This window comes from Equus przewalskii, chromosome 19 (assembly GCF_037783145.1).
Source record: "Equus przewalskii isolate Varuska chromosome 19, EquPr2, whole genome shotgun sequence".
In the NCBI taxonomy this organism is placed as follows: Eukaryota; Metazoa; Chordata; class Mammalia; order Perissodactyla; family Equidae; genus Equus; species Equus przewalskii.
The window spans coordinates 41,200,522-41,220,673 of NC_091849.1; the positions used below are offsets into that span (position 1 = coordinate 41,200,522).

At 56.9% G+C, this 20,152-nt stretch overlaps 1 protein-coding gene and 2 long non-coding RNA genes across 12 annotated transcripts in view; 2 read left to right on the forward strand and 1 right to left on the reverse strand.

Moving 5' to 3' along the window:
- FOXP4 (forkhead box P4) overlaps positions 1–20,152 on the forward strand; it is a 51,099-nt gene that overhangs the window by 15,334 nt on the left and 15,613 nt on the right. For 7 of the 10 annotated variants that reach the window (XM_070584597.1, XM_070584600.1, XM_070584599.1 and 4 more), the window contains exons 2-3: positions 2,666–2,894; positions 14,989–15,084. In XM_070584597.1, the coding sequence (XP_070440698.1) occupies positions 2,682–2,894; positions 14,989–15,084 (309 nt within the window). In that variant the 5' untranslated portion in view covers positions 2,666–2,681. Of the gene's footprint in view, positions 1–2,665; positions 2,895–14,988; positions 15,085–15,747; positions 16,359–20,152 lie in introns of those variants that run through there. The other 3 variants (XM_070584606.1, XM_070584605.1, XM_070584604.1) reach the window with 3 other exon arrangements.
- LOC139077334 (uncharacterized) lies at positions 4,581–7,198 on the reverse strand. The gene is made up of 3 exons (XR_011529750.1): positions 7,088–7,198; positions 5,163–5,394; positions 4,581–4,935 (listed from the first exon to the last, which is right to left on the reverse strand). It is a non-coding gene; the product is annotated as an uncharacterized lncRNA (long non-coding RNA).
- LOC139077333 (uncharacterized) lies at positions 7,316–8,380 on the forward strand. Its single transcript, XR_011529749.1, has 2 exons — positions 7,316–7,495; positions 7,886–8,380. It is a non-coding gene; the product is annotated as an uncharacterized lncRNA (long non-coding RNA).

Sequence of the window (20,152 nt, forward strand, 5' to 3'; positions counted from 1 at the left end):
ATGAGAGGCTTGCTTCACCCTGTTTAATATGAATGATCGGCCCTTGAATAGCTATTATTATACGCCACATTGCAGCAATTATGTCGTTCACTGGGTGTCGCTCTGCACCCCCCCAATAAAAAGAAAAGAAAGGGACAGCTCTGTTTGCATCCTCCTTCCTTTTTTCTCCCTTTTTCCAAACTTGCTGCCCGATCTACAACTTTATGGTGTGTGTGAGTGTTGGAAGGGGGCACTCTCCCTTACCCCAGGGAGGGAACTGCTGGATTCTCTTTCCTTTCTCCTGTGCACACACACACACACACACACCCCTGAGGCTCTGGTCTTTGTCCCCTGGGGCCCAGGAGTTCTCAGATCTCAGAGAAGCTAGACTTGGAATCAGGGCAGGCAGCTGCTCTCCACCCCCAGCAGGGCCAGCGTTGGGGGAGAGGGAAGGCAGAGTGGGCCCCTGCCATCTCCCCATCCCCCTCATGTAGCTGGAGCCCAGGCCTGAGTGGGGGAAGGTGCTCTGTAGGCTGCTGCTGAGAGGGATCTGGGTGGGTGGCTGGGGGGAGGAGGGGCTGGAGCCCTGTGCTCTGGCGGGTGGAGGATTGCGCCCACCCCATCCATCATTTGGCAGCCACTGGCCCTCAGGCTGACATGGCCATTAAGGCCTGAGACCAAGTGCTCAATCTCTTCCGAACCATCACCCCCAACCCTGCCCTTGCCCCTGGCCCAGCTCCTCGCAGAACCCAGGAGTGGGAGCAGCAGCTGGGGAGGGGGACAAGCCCTTGGGAACACACAGAGAAATGCACCAACACGGGACACTCCAGCAACATGGGGTCCCTCAGGAGGCCACACAGAGCCACTGGGACACCTGAGTCACAGATGGAGAGGGACCACAAGAGCAGTAATGTGGCACATGTGTGAACTGCTGGGCTCTCCATGGACCTTAGCAGCTCTCTGTTCCCCTACCCCCATGCCCTGACACTTCCCCCGACTCTGCTTCCAGCAGGAACAAAACCAGAGCAAGTGGCCCCCTCGTCGTCGAGTGAGGGAAAAGAGCTCTTCTGGAGTGAAAGAATGTGGGGGCAGGAGGGAGATGCTCTTGGGAGCTGCCACCTTGGGGAGGGCACTAGGGAAATAATGAGTCTCTTCCAGCAGTTTCTCTAGTCTGCCACTTGCAAGGTTCAGGGAGACCTGGTGGTTGTGGGGTCTGCCTAGGCCAGAAGGGAATCAAGAAGGGAGGAAAGAACACTGGCCGGCTCCACAGGCCCCGCTGGATGCTCGTGGCTTCTGCCCCTTCATCCCTGTGATCTGGGCCAAGTCTTTGACCTCTCTGAGCCTCAGAGCCTTAACCTGATTGGAGCTTACTCTGCCAGATGGTTTGTCTGGGCTGTTTTATTTCCTCTTCCCAGGACTCTTAAGTGTCTGGGATTAATTACTTCTACAGGCAAAGAAACTGAGGTTTAGGGATTTTAAGACAAGTGTCAAAGGCTAGTAGTAGACACCAACCATGTCCTGTTTGACTGCAATCCTTGTTCCTCTCAAGGGACTGTGGCTTTGGGGATACTTGGGGACACCCCAGACTTTGAGAACAGCTCTGCATACTGCAGTTCCCCCGCCTGCATCACAGCAGGTGTGCACAAGCCCTGAGATAGTGGCACCTCCGCGAGGTGCGGATGGAACCTGGGGTCTCCTCCTCACCACCCTTGACCATCCCAAATGTACCTCTCTCTTTCTGGGGAGGTTTCCACCACTCCTAGAGAGGCCATTGGGGGAGCCGGGGCAGGGCGTGGGATTCAGGCCTTGCCTCTTTACCTTGGGTAAATCCCCTATTTCTCTGGATCCTCAGTTTTCCCATCTGTAAAACTGGGATGATAACAACTCTCTCTCACAGTTCTCGTGAGAAGGAATCTTGGTGCCTGTGGAAACAGTGAATATTCCTGAGTGTCCTCCTTTGACCAGGCGCTGGGCCAAGGGCTTTAGAATGGAAGGTCAGAGAAGTGGGACCCCGCTGCCTTTGCTGCACAGCCCCAGGCCCAGCCAAGTATCAGGCTGCCAGTAGGTGCTGGGCAAATGGCAGCCGTTTTTGCTGTGGCACAAACACTGATTGGAGCCCTTCTGTGTCCTGGGGAAGGAGACGCAATAAAGAGGCCCTGCCCCTGGGGAACAGACACAAAGGCCATTACAGGTGTGTGTTGGGGGCAGGCAGTACCTGGGTCCCAGCAAATAGCTCATCCGCTCTTAAGTCCTTGCAGGACCCTCCACCGGGGGCCCCTCCCTGTTCTCCAAAGCCCCTGTAGCCTGGAGGGAGAGGCCAGAACAGCTTTAGGACAGGTTGAAGGCATTCCTCCTGCCCTTCCCTGCTGGGGTCTCCTGGAAGTCGAGGAAATGGGGGGGGAGGGGGGACAGCGGGGCAGCCCAGCTTCAGTCTGGAGCTGCCCCTACCCGGCCTAGGGGGAGGGTGACCTTGGGAGGGGCCACACCCCAAGAGGGGTCCCAGGGGCAGCCTCCAGGAATGAAGAGGAGGAGATGCCCCAGGGCTGGGGGTGGGGGGATTAGAGGGAGGCCGTTGTGTTGTTGGGGGGCGGTGTTGAGGGTCATCGGTTGCTGCCCCCAGTGGAACGCGGCCTGCCCTCCAGCCTGGAGCCTCAGCCCCTCCCCCGTGCCTCTCCTCCCCCTCCAGGTCCCGCTAGAGCGACATGATGGTGGAATCCGCCTCGGAGACAATCAGGTCGGCTCCGTCTGGGCAGAACGGCGTGGGCAGCCTCTCCGGGCAGGCCGATGGCGGTGGCGGTGGCGGGGCCGGGGCTGCGGGCACAGCCGGAGGCGGCGCGGGCAGGGACACGGCCACAGGCTCAGACAGCAACGGGGAGATGAGCCCTGCGGAGCTTCTGCACTTCCAGCAGCAACAGGTAGGAGCGGGCGCCCCTCCTTGTGGACTGGGGAGGGGGAGGGGAGCCGGCCAGGTCTCTTCCCACTGCGTCCCAGCGACCTGGTGCCACTGCTCCCCGCCAAACAGCCTTGCTTTAATGTTCTGGAGAAAGTCTAGCCTGCAGGGACTCTCTCTGCACCCTCCCGTCCTGGTGGCCAACATAAGGCTGGGGAGAGAGCAGTGTTCCCAAGAGAGAGAAATGGGACTCAGGGGGCCCTGAGATCATGGAGCCTAGAACAGTCTCAGAAATGCCCAGATGCCTGGGCAGCACGCTTAAGGGTGTGTGTGCATCTTGGGAGGTGGACACGGACTCTCCGATGGCACGTTGGCTAAGTTAAGGGGGTTGGGGAGGGAGACCCCCTTAGGTGTGCGCTCATTGGGGGAGGGGTCTGCGCACACAGGGTGTCTTCACTTTATTTGTATTATGAAACATTCACCACCTGCAGCTCTGCCTGGGCCCCTGATCCAAGCTGTGAAGAGATTAAACTTCCAGGCACCAGCAGCCAGGGCAGCTGGGAAAAGGCAGGCTGCAGTTTCTGGGCTTGAACTGGGAACCCTTTTCCACACCCCCCTCCCCTCCTACCCCTCTGTCGTTCCTACTCTAAACTGCAGAGTTCAGGAGTTCAAGACCAGACTCTCCAAGGATTGAGAGGCCCTAGGGTGGGGACCCTGGTTGGGTGATGACAGAGCAGAGGCCCTAGGTCCTGGCCCCACCCGGGGGAAAAGGGGAGAATCACGCTTGACAAGTTCAGGAGAACCGGCCCAGCCAGCCCTGGCCTTGGGATTCTCCTTCTCTTAGTTGACTCTGCTCCTTGAGTCACTACTGGTGGCACTGCCCCTTGTGGGCTCTGCTGGGAATGCGGAAAAGTTGGATCCTGCATGCACCTCTGGGCCCATGCTCCAACCTCTGCCTCTTGAGTGCACAGATATGTGTACCCACATTGACCTCATGCTCTCTCTCAGCTTCACCCTGGGGCTCCTCCCCCGACTCCATAGCCCCTAAGGGGCCCTTTCCCACCACACTCCTTGGAGCCAGAGGTCAGACTGGAAGCAGCACTGTCAGATGCCCAGCACCCTGCACTGAGCTAGTCAGCCAGCACTAACACAGGAATCGAACAAACCCAGGTTAAGTGCCAGCCTGCCCCTTACCAGCAGTGTGACCTTGGTCAAGTCCTGGGCCTCCCTGAGCCTTGGCCTCCTTGGCAACTAAAGTATGGGGGTTGTTAGGAGGGGATGCAAGTGGGGTGTGAAATGCCTGCACACACTGACTGGTTCGTGAGGATGTGAACAGAATCGAGAACTTTAAAAATCACTTCCTCTCGCAAACAGTGGAGACTTGAGCGGAGCGGGCCTGTCTCCTTTCCCCAGGGAGATGGTCCCTGGGAGTTTGCTGGCATCTCGCAAGCCTTCCTAAGCAGGTTCTCCAGGGAAGAGACCCGCAGAGTCTGTGCCATTTACTGGGGACAGAAGGTCAAAGGGCGAAATCCTACCCTTTATCAAAATAATAACAAAACACACCCCACAAGAAATCTCCAAGGCCACCCATTGGGCATGGCCAACTCTTTCCCTCCCACACCTTGATGCAGACAGAGCTAAAAAATTTGCAGGAAAATTTTGAATGTGGTTGGGGGGTGGGGCGGCCAGGGGGAATACTGAAACTAGAAAGTTTCTTGTAAAAATTTGTATAAAGACAAGAGTGGACACAGCTATCTGGATAAGTGGGGAGATGTGTGGGGTGGGAAGAGACAGAACTGTCTGTCCCGATCGGGTTTCTGCATCACACACAAGCCGTGTTTTACCGTCTGTATTCCACGTTCCAGTTACTCCTGTTTGTTTTGGGGAATATCCCAAAGTCCTGGAAAATCCTATATCTGTTTCACAAATAAACTGGGGTGGAGATTTGCAGGCAGGCGGAGGGCTGTTTTATCCATTTGGGCTCACTATGGGCGGACTGCCCGGGGCCAAGGAAAATATTTGAGACTTTAAAAAGGTTTTGTTGGCTCCAGACTGTGAAAAGAACCCTGCAAAATTAAAATTACGAAATTTTCGATTAAAATGAAACGGAACGTGGGCCATCCTTCCACCCCCAAGGCTTTTGGGGGAGCTTTAGGGGTAACACTTTCTGGAACCCCCAACAGTTGTTCCTGACTATTTATGGGGTAGACCTACTATTGGAAAGAGGGCCTGGCCCAGCGGGGTCCTCCTCCCTCTCAACCCCAGCCTTCTCTGAGGAGGAACAAGCAGATACCTTGCGTCTGCTGGTGCTCTGGTCGTTCACGAGCGCTGTGTCATTTGGCCACCTCCCCATCCCTGGGCGGTAGATGTTGTTATTCCCATCTTGCAGATGAGAGGGCAGCAGAGGTGGCACTGACTTGTCCAGGCGACATGGGAAAGGCTACGGCTAGACCTCACACCTCCCAGTTCCTAGTTCAGGGCTCAGCCCAGCCTCCTTGCCGCTCCTCCTGCACTCACACGGTCCCCTGTGGGAAATGGAGGAACACAGTAGGTGCTAAATAGACGTCTGTTGGAGAGAGAACGAGAGCACCCCCACTCCCAACCCAAAAGTGCTCTTAAAACAGAAGCAGCTCTGCCTGCTGGCCCTAAGGAGCCCCTCTAGAGGGCGGAGGTTGCCGGTGGGTCGGCACCGGTCTGTCCTCCTTGTGCGTCTTTGGGTCTCTGAGTCCCTCTCCCTCTGTCCATCTGTCTGTTGGTCCCTGTCCCTCTGCTCTGGGTAAACAAGCCCTGGAAATGCAATCTTGGCCTTTGGGAGTAATGAGTTGACAAAGGAGTGGGAGAGATAAACAGGGCGAGTCAGAAGTCAGGCCGGTGACAGGACTTTAGGCTGAAACAAACAGCGCTGAAGAGGGCAGCCACGTCACTTTGGAACAAGAGCAGGCCCCGTTTCCATGCAACAGCAGGCCGGGAGCTTGTTTAAACAGAGGCTGGGGCTGGGGGTGGGGGCTGACGGGGCTTGGCTGCCAGGCCCTGTCGACTAGAGAGAGGGTCCCTGGCTGGCTGCTCCATTTCAGCAGTCAAGGCCCCAGCTTCCTGCTCCGTCCTCCCAACCCCCTTATGGGTGAGTGACAGAGCCACAGCACCTCTACCCTGTCCTTGAGCTTTCCAGAGTCTCCAATCCCAGCCCCTCACGGGAGAATCTAGCCTGAGAAGAAGGCGCAGGAGTGTAGGGGCCTCGGACCATGCATTCACTCAGCAGACATGCATTGAACCCATTTTGCACCAGGCACCCTGCTGGCCAGCTGGAGTTGATGATCCCCAGCTGCTGTTAAAGAATACCCAGGACCCGCAGACCTGCCAGCTGCCCGTCCATCCGCTGCCTTCACCCAGGCAAAGTCTCCTTCCTCATTGTCCCTTGCCCCATATTTCCCTCTAAGATGGCTTTTTTCTTTGAAGGTTTCTCTTGCATTTTAGCCTCATCTGATTTCACCTGTATGAAAATGTTCCCAGTGGGGCTCGGGGAAGGGGGAGTGTCCCCAGGGACTCCGCCAATACCCTTTGGGCTCTGGGATGGGGGGCAGTGAGGGCTGGGAGAAGTGTGGGCCAGCTTTTGGGAGGTGGAGGGCCCGGGGAGGTCTTGGGGACCGGACTGGGCACGTTGGCCCAGGAGAGCTAGACTTGGGGGCCCTGAGGGCTGAGCCCGGCGGGGTGGGGGCAGGCAGAGCTGCTGGCAGCCGCTGAAAGGCGTCCTGGGCCCCCAGGGCCCGCACTCCCATTGTTCGCGGGTTGCAGGGGTGATAGGTCAGCGAGGGTCACGGGAGGGTTGCCCAGCGTCTGGGAACTCCCACCACAGTTGCCATGGTAACCAGAGCCAAATCCCACCCTGTTCACATCCTGTGAGGAGATTGAAAAGGGTTGGGGGGCTCTGCACATTAATGGGCTTTTAACTCACCCCCCTCCAGAGAGACGGGGGTGTCAGGGAGTGGGGCGAGGGGAAAAAGAAGAATGGAAGAGAGTAGTTTTCCTCCCCCATCTGGCTCTCCTCTGCCCAAGCTACTTAGGGGGGTTGGGGGGAGGGCAAGGCTTCAGAGGTGAATTAGCGCACCCCCACCCCACACACATTGTCAACAGTTGTCTTCAGGTCTGGGGCCCATTTCTTCAGTGTTTGGGACCCGCCCTCATGCCCCACATTCTACTCTTTCATCTCTGTTCCCACACCTTCTGGACTCTGCTTTTCTCTCTGTAGAATGAGCCCCTCCCCAGGAGGTGCTGGGGGCCCAGAGGGAGAGATGGGGCTGCATTCCCCAGGGGGAGACTTAGAAACTTCCATCAGGAAGTCCCTGACTCTCCAACATCTGTGGGGCGGGGTTAGACCCTGCCCCTCCCTCCTCTGCGTGGGAACAGAGGGCAGGTGAATGGGGGGCGGGGTAGCAAGGGGACCCGGGTGGAGTTGTCCAGGTGGGGTTGGTGGGGTTGTCAGAGGACTGTGGCCGGGAGAGGGCCTTAACCTCCCCTTCTTGTGCCTCTCCTGGGTTACTAAACCACCCTGTTTTGTGGGTCTGCTTCCTAGTCCAACAATAAAGGAAGTTTCCCAAGGAGGGAGCTATGCTAAGAGCGGAGGGAAAGGTAGGGGAGAGGGCCCCGGCCGGGAAAGGGACCCTCAGACCCCCCGCTTTCTTGGGACCTGGAAGGAGCCAGCCCACTCTACCAGCAGGCTTCCCTCTTGATATGGAATTCTGAGACCCCCCTCTTTTTTTCCCCCTCTCTCCCAGAGTTCTTGTCCTTACTAATTAGGAGTTTGGGGACAGAGTGGGGAATTGGGGGAGGGAAGGTGAAAGTTTCCTCTTCTGAGGGTGAAGGATTGAAGTGGGGAGGGCTGCACCCCAGGGCCACCCATCAGTGAGTGAGCTAGGTTTTCTCCTAGGGGAGCTCCTTTATCCTGAGAAGCCCCAGGGAGTCCTTGGGAAGGGAATTGCATGTCCCCCACGGCCTCCACTCTACATCCTACATTTACAGCCCCCTGCAGAAGTGGCTAGTGTGGACGGAGTGGCTGGGTTCATGCTGGCTCTGAACCCAGACCTGGGAATGGACCTGCTTCCAGAGAACTCCACAGATACAGCGACACGCCTGGAAGGAGTCCCTGAGCACAGTGGAGAGCAGCTGAGGAAGGCGACGGCCATCCCACACTCTTTCAGCTCCCTTCCAGACGTCCCAGGCCCTGCCTCTCCCAGCCCAGAGGGGCTGGAGGGGCCACCTAGGGCTGCACCAGGCAGTGGGGAAGGGAGAAAACGAAGGAGCCACTCAGAGGAACAGCCTTCCCTTTTCAGGACTGTTGGGTTCATTTGTTACTTTTCATCTCCTGAGGGGAGAGGCTGGCTCCTTGCAGAGAGCAGGCATCTAGAGACACTTGGCGGGGGAAGGGGTCCTGAAACCAGGCTGTGAGTCTCCCACCCACGTGGGCCTGTCTGTATCTGTGCGTTGCTGGTTTTCATTTTAATGGTTCTAATTTGAGAATGCGCCGGTGTCATTTTTACGAGGTTGGTGTAAAAAAAATTTACAGCCTTTTCCAAAAAGCTTTTTTTTTCCAAGGGAAAAAGGTGTAGAATCACTTCGGGGGTTTTATGGTCTCCTCTCCCCCATCCTCCTTGCCCCCCTTCTCTGTGTAATTTCATTTTTATGTCTCTTTGCTGGAGGACAAAGCCAGGCTGGTAGAGAACCCGGATCTCCCCCAGTCTGTACCCTCAGTGGTCGGGGCCAGTGACCTCTGACCCTTCTCCCTGCACATCTTCCCTTCACTCTCTGGTCCTGGAAGAGTTGCATTTCAGGGGGTGGATGGAGAGATGTTTCCTGCTTAATTCAAATCAACAAGTACTTATTAGGCACCTACTGTTTACTAGCAGTGGGTTACCTATCTACCGTCAGAGATTATATCACTTCTTGCTTAAAATCTTCCAGCAATTTTTCCTCAAGTGTAGATGGAGATAAAAAAAACCATTGTCGCCATGTGATCTGGCTCCTGCTTACCTCTGGGACTTCCTCTCAGGCCACTCGGCTTGGCCACACTGGCGTTTTTAGTCCACGATGCACCAAGCAACCACCCCAGGGCTCTTGCACCAGCTCTTTGTGCCTGTGAATACTCTCCCTGAGAGAGCTGCTGTCTCATCTTGAATGTCTCGTCAGAGACAGCTTCTCTGGCCACACAGCCTAGGTAGCCAGCCAGCCATCGCGCACGTAGTGCTTAGCACCATCTCTTAGCTCGCTCCTGTGTTTTAGTGTCTTCTCAGCCCTTTAGAATGTGAGCCCTGTGAAAGCCAGTGCACTGTGTCTCATGTCTAGGACAGTGCGAGTGCCCTGCGGAGCTTCGTTAAGTCCTTGCTGAATTCTTGATAAATGAGTGGAAAGTCATACTGTGGCCCTGGGGGAGAGGCGATGGGCTTTCCTGGGAGTGCTTTTCAGGTTTGAGATGGGCCAGTGCCCCCAAACACACTCCTGGTGCCCCTTCCCCTAAGTCTGGCCAGCTCCCAGTTGAAATTAATTATCAAGACAATTGAGATCCCAATTTTGCTGAAATTGGCTGATGCAGACAGAAGAAGTTTGGATTTTGTTTATTTCGGCTGCCCCTCACCACAGTCCAGATGAAACCAGAATTGGCTAGGGGGTCCCCCATCCTGCCTGGTCGGCTCCTGGCTCTGCTTCCCTGGGCAGAGCCCCATGGCAGGCCCAGGGGATTCAGGTTCTGCTTCTGCCACTGTGTGACTTTGGGCATGTCACTGCCCCTCTCTGGATCTCCGTTCCCTCACCTATAAAGTGAACTAGATCGGCGCTTTGCAGACTTTGTGCTTGAGATCTATAGTAAGAAAAATATTCTCCTTGGAGCCCAGCACACACATTTCATGACACAATGCTTATGCTTACCTGGTAATCTGATGTTTTCTTTTGTGTGTGTATGTGTGTTTTCCTATGTTTTTTGACCCACTAAATTGGAATCCTGACCCACCATTAGATCATGACTAGCAATTTGGAAAACACTAGACTAGATGCCCTCTAACATGACCAGTGCACCAGGCCCATGGTCTGTGCTTCTGCCTCTCCATTCTCGAAGTTCAGTCCTTCAAGCTTGTTTCTCTGAGCACCACATCCCCACCCTCCCAAACACAAACACCGTAGGGCTGGGCCCCCAGTCAGACCTGGACTCCTCCAGCCTGGAGAAAGGACCGGTAAGCAGCCCTGCGCCTGGCTCCATAGGGAGACACCTGTGCCTGCCCTGAATCTCAGACGGAATGAGGGTGTGCTCTCTTCCTGGAGATGAGAGACCCCACTGTGCCAAGACTTGTTTTTCTTTTCACAGCAGCTCCCTGTTGCCCTCAAAGCTTGAGCTTCATTCACCTCCACCCCAACCGCCCTCCCTGGATGCCATCCGTTATAAGCCATTTGTTCCTAATTGTGGAGATCCTGCTAATGACTCTGCATGGGCGATGGGGGGAGGAGAGTTCAGCTTCATTAGCGAGACTGACTTCTTAGGCTTGAGGGGGAATGAGGGTGGGTGTAGGCTGGAAGAGCGTTTGGTTAGCAAGTTCTTCCAGGTGGCACTGGACAAATGACCAGGAGCTGCCTGGGATGATGAAAGATTAATAGTAATGTCAATAGTTAACGTCCATCCAGAACCCACTTGGCGCCAGGCACTGTGCTGAGTACTCCATGTACATCATCCCATGCGCTCTTCACAACAACCCTGTGAGCTGAGTCCAAGGTTATTCCTATTTTGCACAAGAAGAAACTGAGGCTCAAAGAGGTGAAGTGACTTACCCAAGGCCACTCAGTATACAGTGGAGCTGGGATTTGGATCAAGATCTCTTTGACCAGTGTCCAAGCACAGAATGGACCAGTACTGCCTCCCTTAGAGGAAAACTAGACTTTTCTCCCCAAACCACAGAGCTGGGCATTTGGTTTTCAGGCCAAGAGGTGGAGGGAGGAGGAAAATGAGGTTTAAGAGGCCAAATGGCTCCCAGTTTTCCATTCTGCCCTGAGCCCATTCTCCTGTCCACCGCTCCGCCCAGGCTCTCCATGATGGCTCCTTCCGGTGTGGGATTCTAAATGCCTTTTCCCACCCAGGGCTGTATTTGGGTATCTCTGGCCCCCAGGGAAGGGAACTGAGCCCACCTTCCTCCTGGAGATTCCTTTCCTGGTCTTCTCTGCCCACCTTAACCAGCTTCACCTCCCCTTCCCACCCAGGCAGCTGAAAGCACACAAGATCCCAGGGAAGGCAGATTCACAGGACTCGCGGGACTGTGCCTGAGATCACGAAGGCCCCGAGTGGGGTGAAGGGGGCTGGGCAGTCAGAGGTGTCCACACTCCGCTTCCTAGCCATGGGACCTTGGGCTTCAATTTCCTTGTCTGTAAAATGGAGACAGTGACATCTGCCCTGCCTAGCCCAAGGTTGGGAAGTTCCAACTCAGTGTTTGTAGAAGTGCTTTGAAAACTGCCAGGCGCTATACAAAGGCTGGTTCCTAAACTCTGTGTCAGCCTGTGCCTGCCTCCATGTTCCGCCCAGACTCAAGTGAATTTCACAAGCGTGTCTGCTGTGTGCTGCTGGCTGGGGTGGGGGCGCAGATACCATTGACGACATCTATGTTTTGAAGGAGGCTGTGCCTGGTCAGCATCATCAGAGAAAGCGGGGCTGGATCTGTCAGGGTGGGGGGCTGTCATTTCCCACGTCTCTCAGGTGGGTGGTCCAGTGATGTATCAGGCCCTAGTCCCAGCAGGCAGTGTAGACGCTGTCGCCTGGTACGTCGGAGTGGTGCATATGACTTGAGTGGGGCTTCAGAAAGTCTCAGACCTACCTGATCCCTTGGGTGACCACCCTGGAGGAGGACATCATGGGCTAGAGGGCCTCCCCACACCCCCCTCCTCCTAGAACACCATCTCTGGCTGGGGGTCTGGATGTGTGGACAGTGATGGCAGTGGTGGGGAGTGGAGAATGGAGCAGCATTAAATGAATGTGTCCAGGCCATCTGGGGAGGGGAGCTTGGACCCCAAGCCCACGGTCTGCTCATTACCCCCACCCCTGGGCGTCTACAGGGTGATCTTTAGGTAGTACCGAGTCCCAAATTGGGTCAGGGCTGGGCTGTAAGCAAGTTACGTGAAATGACCTTGTGTTGTCCACCATCGCCTCCCCACCTCCTCCAGGCACAGGGCCTGTACGTGGCAGGCGGCCATGGGTGTGAGTGAAGGGAGGAGAGGATGAATGGTGAAGTCCCTTGAGGGCTTCAGACCCTGTGGGCTCCTCCAGCCTCTCCTGCCACTATCCCCAACACAGCTCGATTTTCTGCCCCTGGGAATGGTTTCAAGGTCACTGGACTCAATGGCCAGTTCACCCCTCTCTGGGGTGAGGGGTCGCCATGCCTGGAACACACTTCGCCCTCTTTGTCCACCTGGTGAACTTGTCCTTCAGGCCTCATCAGTGCTGACCCCTCCTCTGGGCCCTGGTGCCCAACGCCCACCTCCACTTCAGTCTCTGGTACCTGCTGTCATTCACAGCACCCAAGCCGCGAGCCCCAGGGCAGGGCCACAGTCTGTTGCTGTGTATCCCCAGCACCGCGCATGATCCTGGCACCCAGCGGGCGCTCAGTAAACAGGAAGGAAGGAGTGAGTGGGAGAAGAGTGGGGAGTCAGAGGAGGGGGCAGCCTTGGCCAGGCGAGGGTCTCACCTGGCTCCTCTCAAGTGGCCTGAAGTCGAGGCCCTGGCTGAGGCCTGAGGAAAGGCCCAGGGTAGGAGGAGGGGCCTGTCACAGGGACGTGTCACAGGAATGAGGTTGCAAGGCTGTGTCGTTTTTTCCTGTAAATCTTGTAATTTCATGCTCCAGGGGACCACAGAGTAAGAGAGTCAGTGGGGAGTGAATCCAACTCCCCAGGCCACCCCACCCAGGAGGCTGCGTGGGGCTCCCCCAACTTCCCCCAGAAACCCCTCTTCTGTTGTTCCCCTCTCCCCTCCAGGCATCTCGGGGGCTTCAACTCCCCATCCTGACCTTTCCCCTTTGGGTTGCCTGGGCTGGCCAGCTCCTCCAAGCCATCTTCTTCCCCCATCTTGCCCTCTGACCTCTGACCCCTCCACTTCTTTATCCTACCTCTGCCTTTGGAGAATGAAGAGCATTTGTTCAACTCCTGTCTTTAGACATGGAGGGGTCACTAGAAGCAAGGTAGACAGGCAGGGGCTCCTTCCTGAGGACCACCTGACCACCTCCCTTCCTCTCCTCGCCCCCTCCCCACTTTCCACAGCCTCTCAGAGCATTTTGACTCAGAAAGGTCAGACTTCTACTTTCTGAAGTGAATCTTGACGAGAAGAAACCCCAGGCCACCTCTCCGGGTGTGAGGTTCAGGGGAAGAAAGAGGGGTCGGGGATGCCTGGATCCGGGCGGCTGGTGAGAGCTCGCTGGTCTGAACTCCAGGTCTGCGGGGGTCACATTCCCATAGACACACCAGTGTGTGTTTAGGTGCCGTCCTAAGGTAAACGAGATGCCAGGCTCCAGAGAGGCTCAGCTGTTCGATGACAACGAACGGGCTGCGAAGGGAGATGTGTCTGTATGCTCGGTACACAGTGGGCGCCCCATAAGTGTTTGCTGAGTGGCGAGTGTGTGTGAGTGCATCCATATTCTACCTTAGAGGTTTTGCCCTATCTGTGCTTATGGTAGGGTAGGAGAGGAGGATCACGTAAGGACAAACAAGTGTGCGTGTGGATAGATGTGCAAGTGAGCCACAAGTGGGCACAGCTCATCTAATAGGTGTGCTGGACAGGAGGCGAGGGAGAGAACTGTCCAGAGAGTTATGAGAAGGGAAGGGAGTGGACACTTTATGAATGCCAACTAAGTGCCAAGCATTGGTCCCTAAGTCCCCCAGATTTAGAGATGGGCATTTCAGAGATGGGCAGTGCCCCAGTCTTGCAGATAAGGAGACTGATGCCCAGAGATATGGAATAACCTGCCCAAGGTCACAATGCTGGTAAGCACATTCAAACCCAGGTCTGCCTGATGCCCGAGCCCATGTCAGAGGCCTGGACACAACTGCTCTGGCTCCCGCAGAGGTCTTCAAGGAACCTGGAGGCAGGCAGGTTTTGTGCTCCTGGAATGGGGATTCAGGACGGGTCTGCATGTCCCCTGCCTCTGAGCCCCCCACTGACTCAGAGTAGGGGGATGGAGGGCTTGGCTGACCTCATGGAGAACTTCCTGGACCTCCCTGATCCCTCAGTCTCCTACCAGACCTCTCACTGCCCATCTGCCCATCTCAGGCCCACTGACTGGCTCGGGATGGTCCTGCAAACTCCATATTCTTCCCACTCCTATGACCCCGCTGGCTCACAGTCCGTGTTACTCGCCCATAGTGCAGACAGACCTTTCAGAACTTGATTGAATTCCCCCAGTGCCATGAGGTCCTGCACCAGACCGCCCGGACTCGGAAAGCCACACAGTGCTCAGACCTTGAGACCCTACCCTCCTCCCCCTGACAGGTGAATACTACTCCTTTAGCCCCCAGACTGACCACCTAGTAAGGCAGATGGCCTTGGAGCCAGGCTTCCTGGGCTCAGATGCTGGCCCTGACCCCTCCTGGCTGTGAAGACAAGTTACTAACCTCCTGGAGACTCAGTTTCCTCATCTGCAAAATGGGCCTGATATCCCTGCCTCACAGCCTCACAGGAGAGGATGACATGACATCTTGCCTGTAAAGTGCTTGTCACATAGTAGATGCTCCACAAATAGTTCCATCATAACACCACGAGTCCACCCGCTGTACTTTCCCCTGGGGGCCCCTTCCATTGGCTATCCCCACTGAGTCCCAGCAAAACCTCACCACATCTCAGAGTGAGTCCGTAGGGGCTCTGATCCCCAAGGCCTGGCAACTCCTCTCAGTGACTCCTACCCTTGTCTTTACCCCAAAGGCCAAGTGGTCCTGTGACCCTCTCACCCCCAAGACCTTCCACCTTACCTTGACCTCCTCCCCTTTGCTACTCCCATACTCCCCCCCCCACCCCCCCCCACCCCCGATCCCGCATTGACCCTTGACCTCCCACCCGGCCTTTTGGGCCACTGCTGGATCCTGCAGGCCCACTGACCAGCCCTATCTTGCAGGCTCTCCAGGTGGCCCGGCAGTTCCTGCTGCAGCAGGCCTCCGGCTTGAGCTCCCCAGGGAACAATGACAGCAAGCAGTCGGCCTCTGCCGTGCAGGTGAGGAGGGCACCCCTCTGGCTCGGGCTGGGGCTGGGGCTGGGGCTGGGCCAGGTCGGGAGGGTGGGCTTGGCACAGAGGGAGGGGAGGGACCAGGTGGAAGACTGCTCCGGCCACTCCCAGTGCCAAAAATTGGGCGGCTCCCAGGGAAATGCAGGCCCTGCAGCGGTGGGCAAGGAAGCGCCCACTTTCTCTCACTTCCCACCTGGTCCCCCAGGCCTGCCTCCGCTTAGCCAGTCTCTGTCCTCAGAGTCCAGTCTGCGCCCAGCTCTGTCTTTCTGGAGCTCCCTGCGTCCTTCCTCTTGTCTGGCTCTGCCTCAGTCACTTCTTAGGGCCGTTTCTCCGTCCCTGTGGGTCAGTCAGCGGCCCTCTCCGCTCCCCTCCCGGGCTCTCTCAGTTGCTGAGGCCACCACGTCCCCTGGTATCTCTCAGCCACCACTGTCTGTCTCCCGTTTCCTGTCTCTGGCTGTCTCTCGGTCTCTTTTGTTTTCCTTTGCACAATCTGCCCTTTTCTTCCCCCTCCCTTCCCCGCAGCGGGCTGGCCCATCTGGCTGGCGGGGGGAGGGGAGAGCTGTGGGGGGTGGGCGGGGGTAAGCCGGGCCTTCTGTTTACCTTTTGTGTCACAAAGAACTTGGGAGAATTGCAGTCGGAGTCGGGTGGGTCACCCCTCGGGCAGCCCGCTCCCCCCCTCGCCCCGCAGCCAGCCTCCTGCTCCCCCCCACTCCCCACCTCCGCGGCGGGGGGGAGGCGGAATGGGGGAGAGGATTAAGCGGGGCTTTGAAAGGAAGTTTATCTAAGGGAGGAAGGGCGAGCGGGATCCTGAGCGAGAAGCCTGGAGTCTGGCGGGCGGGTGCTCAGGGAAGGAGGGAAGCAGGAGGAGGGCGGGCGTGGGTGCAGGGTGCTGGAGCTGGACCCTGAGGGCGCCTTGAAGAAGTTCACCATGCCGACAGTTGGCCCTCTTAGAGGTCTTAAACCTGATGAGACGGCCCTCGAAGGGGAGGAGTCAGGCAATGAGGGGGTGTGGCCTGAGGGGGGGAGGGGAGGACCACATCTGGAAGGTCAGTAATTGGAAGAAGGGAAAGTTCTCACCCCATGTGGTGTCCGGACTGGGTCTCTTAGAATTAGGGACCACCCTGCCCATACTCCGGGGATCTGAAGTGGCCCTCGGGCAGGGGCAGGCTGGGGAACAGGTATGTTCCCCCAGACCAGAAAGGGCTTGCTGACCCAAGGCAAGAGCGAAGCAGCTTGATGGTAGTTGGAAGGATGGAGGTCAGGTATCAGGAGGGACTTTGTAGCTGGGTACACTGGGGAGGAGATCTGAAATGATGGAGGGAAGAGGGGAGGTGATGGAATCTTCCTTAGAATGAGAGAGATCTCCGTATGGCCTAGGATGAGAGGCAGAGGTTTTGGTCCGAGGGACAGATAAAATGGCCCTTTTCTCAGAACTTCTCTTTCCTCGCCTCCTCATCTCCTAACAATTGATTCATTCGTTCATTCAACAAATACTTACTCAGTACTTCCTAAACTAACAAGAGTGCTTACCAGGAGGTAGACGTTAAGTGCTTTACAAGTGTCATCTCATCTGATCCTCACAGTCATATGGGGTGGATGCTGTTATTAGCCTCATTTTGTAGGTGAGGAAGCTGAGGCCCAGAGAGGTTAAGTAACTTGTCCCAAGTCACACAGCTAATAAGGGACAGAGCCAGGATTTGAACCCAAATAACTAGCTGCAGAGCCCACACTTTAATGCCTGCACTGTGACGCTGCCGTGTGCTTAGCACACAGTAATGCCCTTGTATCACCAATAATCCCCAGGTACGGAGCCTGGGCCCGAGGAGTCTCTGGGTTCAGAGAGATGCGGGTTCTTGGGGCCATGTCTGAACTTCCCCAAGAGCCTGGAGCCCTGACTGTTGATCCTTCTCCTTCTCCTCCAACCGTGGATACCATCTTTGCCTCTGGTCCCCACCTTCAAGCTCACGGTCTCCGGGGAGGTGGGGCCTCTGTCTTCCCAGTGGGGTCCAGGGCCGAGAAATGGCTTTTCCGTGAGCACAGGGCTGGTGGGGGGATGGGGAAAATGAGTAGGAAAGTGCATTTTGCTGATTTGGAGCTTGAGTGACTTGAATGCAGGGGGTCCATGGCAGCTCCTTTCCCAGTGGCCCCCACGGGATGCTGCTCTGCTCCCCAGCTCCAGGCAGGATTGCCTGCCCACTCACCTCTGAGCCGTGTTCACCCCTTCTAGAGCCAGCTTCACAAGACTTCCTAGAGCAGATGGGGTCTCGAGTTCTAGCCTAGAGACTGCCTGGTTTGTGCCCCAGCCTGGGCCCCAGGCAGGGAGAGGGCCCATAGAAGGTGGCACTGGTAGCTGGGAGTTTGGGCAGGGGGTGGCTTCTGCCAGGCTCCTTAGCTCTGTCCAGCCTTTGTCTCATCTTCTCAGCGCCCCTGAGGCTTACCCTTCTGGCATGTCTAGAAGTTCTTCTTGGTCTCCCACCACTATCTTTCTTGCTGCAGCTCCAGCCCAGAACTAGTCTGAGGACTTCCTTCTGGTCCTTTGCAAGGGAGCTTAACCTAAACCAAGCTGTGGCCTGGTCTCCCCACTCACCGAGGGACCCCAGACCCCATACTCTAATGGTTGAGTTTGGTTCCTTGATTCTGGCACCAAATTGCATCCATCCCAACCCTCAGCGTCAGCACCTTCTCTGCTCCTCCTCCACAGGCTATCCAGCCCAGCACGCTGAGTTCGGTGCGTGGAGGGCCTGGGGCCTGAGCAGGGCCCTGAGGGAGGGGGCTTGAGGCAGCTGTTGGCATTTAGCCTCGGCTCCCACTGCCAAGGCTTCAGTAAGCATGTAACTAGCCTGGCCGCTCTCCAGATGGTGAGTCACGGCCTCGCCGAGCTGACGGTGCCCATCCTGACACATCCCGGCCTGGCGAGGGGTCAGAGGAGACACCAGGGGAGCTCCAGCTCAGTTCTCAGCACCCCGAGGGATATGAGGGGAGATGGATGGGTCAGCCAGCTCAGGAGATCACCATGTGGCAGCCACCTCACTGACCTTTCTTGACCCCATTGGGCCACCTTAGAGACAAGTACCCACAAGGTAGATTCTTCCAGATCTCTGCAGCCGCCTCTCCAGCCAGCTGCTCAGCCAATTGGCAGGAACGGAGGGGCCGGGGAGGCCTTCCAAGGTCATCTCTTTCTCTGCCTTCAAGTAGGAAAGCCCCAAGGAAGGAAATGCCACATCCTTTCTTGCATGCCACTCGCAGTGACTCACAGTGCCGGTGCCTGGAGACATCTCCTGGGTGTCTGGTCTCAGTCTCCCTGCTGTGGGCCATGTCCACATCCTCTGGTTCAGTTCCTGCTGTGACAAGAATGCGGCGCCCCATGGTTTTCTCCTAAGTGACCCTTGCCATGCAGTGCCCTCTGGGGCCCCCGACAAGCCTCAGGTGCAACCAGGGAGAAGGAAGAGGGGAGGAGAATAGAAAAAGGAAGAGGAAAATCCAGAAGGTTTTAAAAGTAATTTTCTGAGCATTTGTATGGAATTTAATGGCATACAAGTCACTTGCACTGACTCCTCTTGATACCCTCATCCCGGGGTGGCTGTGAAGATTCAGGGAGATAATGCACGCAGAGGGCTTAGCCAGGTGCCTGGCCCATCCTTAGCAGTCAACAGCATCCTCTGTGGGGTCCCAGGACACAGGAGGGTGGGTGTTCCAAACCCAATTAGCAGATGGAGAAAGTGAGGCTTGGTGATTTCAAAGACTAGTCAGTGTCAGGGACAGGAACCTAGGTCACCTGACTCAGAGATCCAGGACTCTGAGCTCAACACCACCGTGTTGGGTGCCCCCCTGGGAGGAGGAGGAAAGAAAGGACAGATGAGCAGCCGCCCCGCTGCCTCGAGGCGAAGGACACGGGGGCTGGCTCTGAAAGGAAGTGGGTCTGTGCCACTGTCTGCTCCCCACACCAGGCCCCTCTGAGAGTGAGGACCAGAACACCCCTGCAGCCTGGCCCCCCACAGCCTCCCCGGGGTACATGGTAAAGAGGGAGGTTGGCCTTTGGGGTCTCCAGCCCCCTCTCTGCCCCCTTCAGCTCCCTGGATGGTTCCCTGTCCACACTCTCCCTAACCCTTCTCAGGACCTGCTCTGGGGTGGGGCAGACAGTGTGGGTTGCGGAAACACCGGGAACCTGGGCACGCAGACCTCGGCTTGAATCCCAGCCCTGCCACTTCAGGCTCCTCACTGGAGACCCCCTCGGAGCCTTTGCCTTCATTTGCACAGTATGCCCGTGGCTAAAAAGCAGGGTTGTGCCCCTGCCATACGTCTGCACAGAGACAGTGGAGGTAAAGGAGGAATGTCCAGGACTGGGGCTCAGCCCATAATTATGGGGCAAGAAGAGTTGGGGGCAGTGGGCCTGCCTGATGTCTCTGGATCCACCACACTCCCCATGCCCCCCGGCCTGGGGACTCCCTAACTGGTGGTTTGAGGCTGAGTCCTGCCCCAGCCAGGGATCTGGAAGGAACTGACTCCTCCTCCCCTGCCCCACCCCCTGGGCTGGGGGGAGGTTGACAGGGGCCACAAGTCCCCTGGGGACCTAACCTGTCACGTCCTGCCCAGGACAAGTCCCTGCAGGACACTCCTCCCTGACTGAGCGCCCTGCACCCCTCCCTCCCTGGCCCAGAGCTGGCAGAGGGGCCTCTGATCTGCTGGGGAAGGTATTTCAGCTCAGGAGAGCAGATGCTTAGTGAGTACCTGCTGTGCGCCGGGCGCCTGGGAGTGAGACGGGGGTTAGAGAAGAGTCTTGTGCAGGCAGGGCTCAGAGTGGTGGGGGTGGCAGAGAGCCCCATCAGGGCACCCATCCTGCTAAGACGGGAACAAGACAGCGTTGCACCTTGGGCCTCGCTGGCAGTGACTGCACCAGCCTGGGGGGTTCAGGGGAGGTGGGGCTGGGCCAAGAATGACGTTATTGCCTTCCCCTGAACCTTTTGTCTGTAGCTAGATTCTCTGGGTCTCCTGTAGAGGCCTAACCCAGGGCAGGGGCCGGAGAGCTGCTCTACTTTGAGAATCCTGTGTGTTCCAG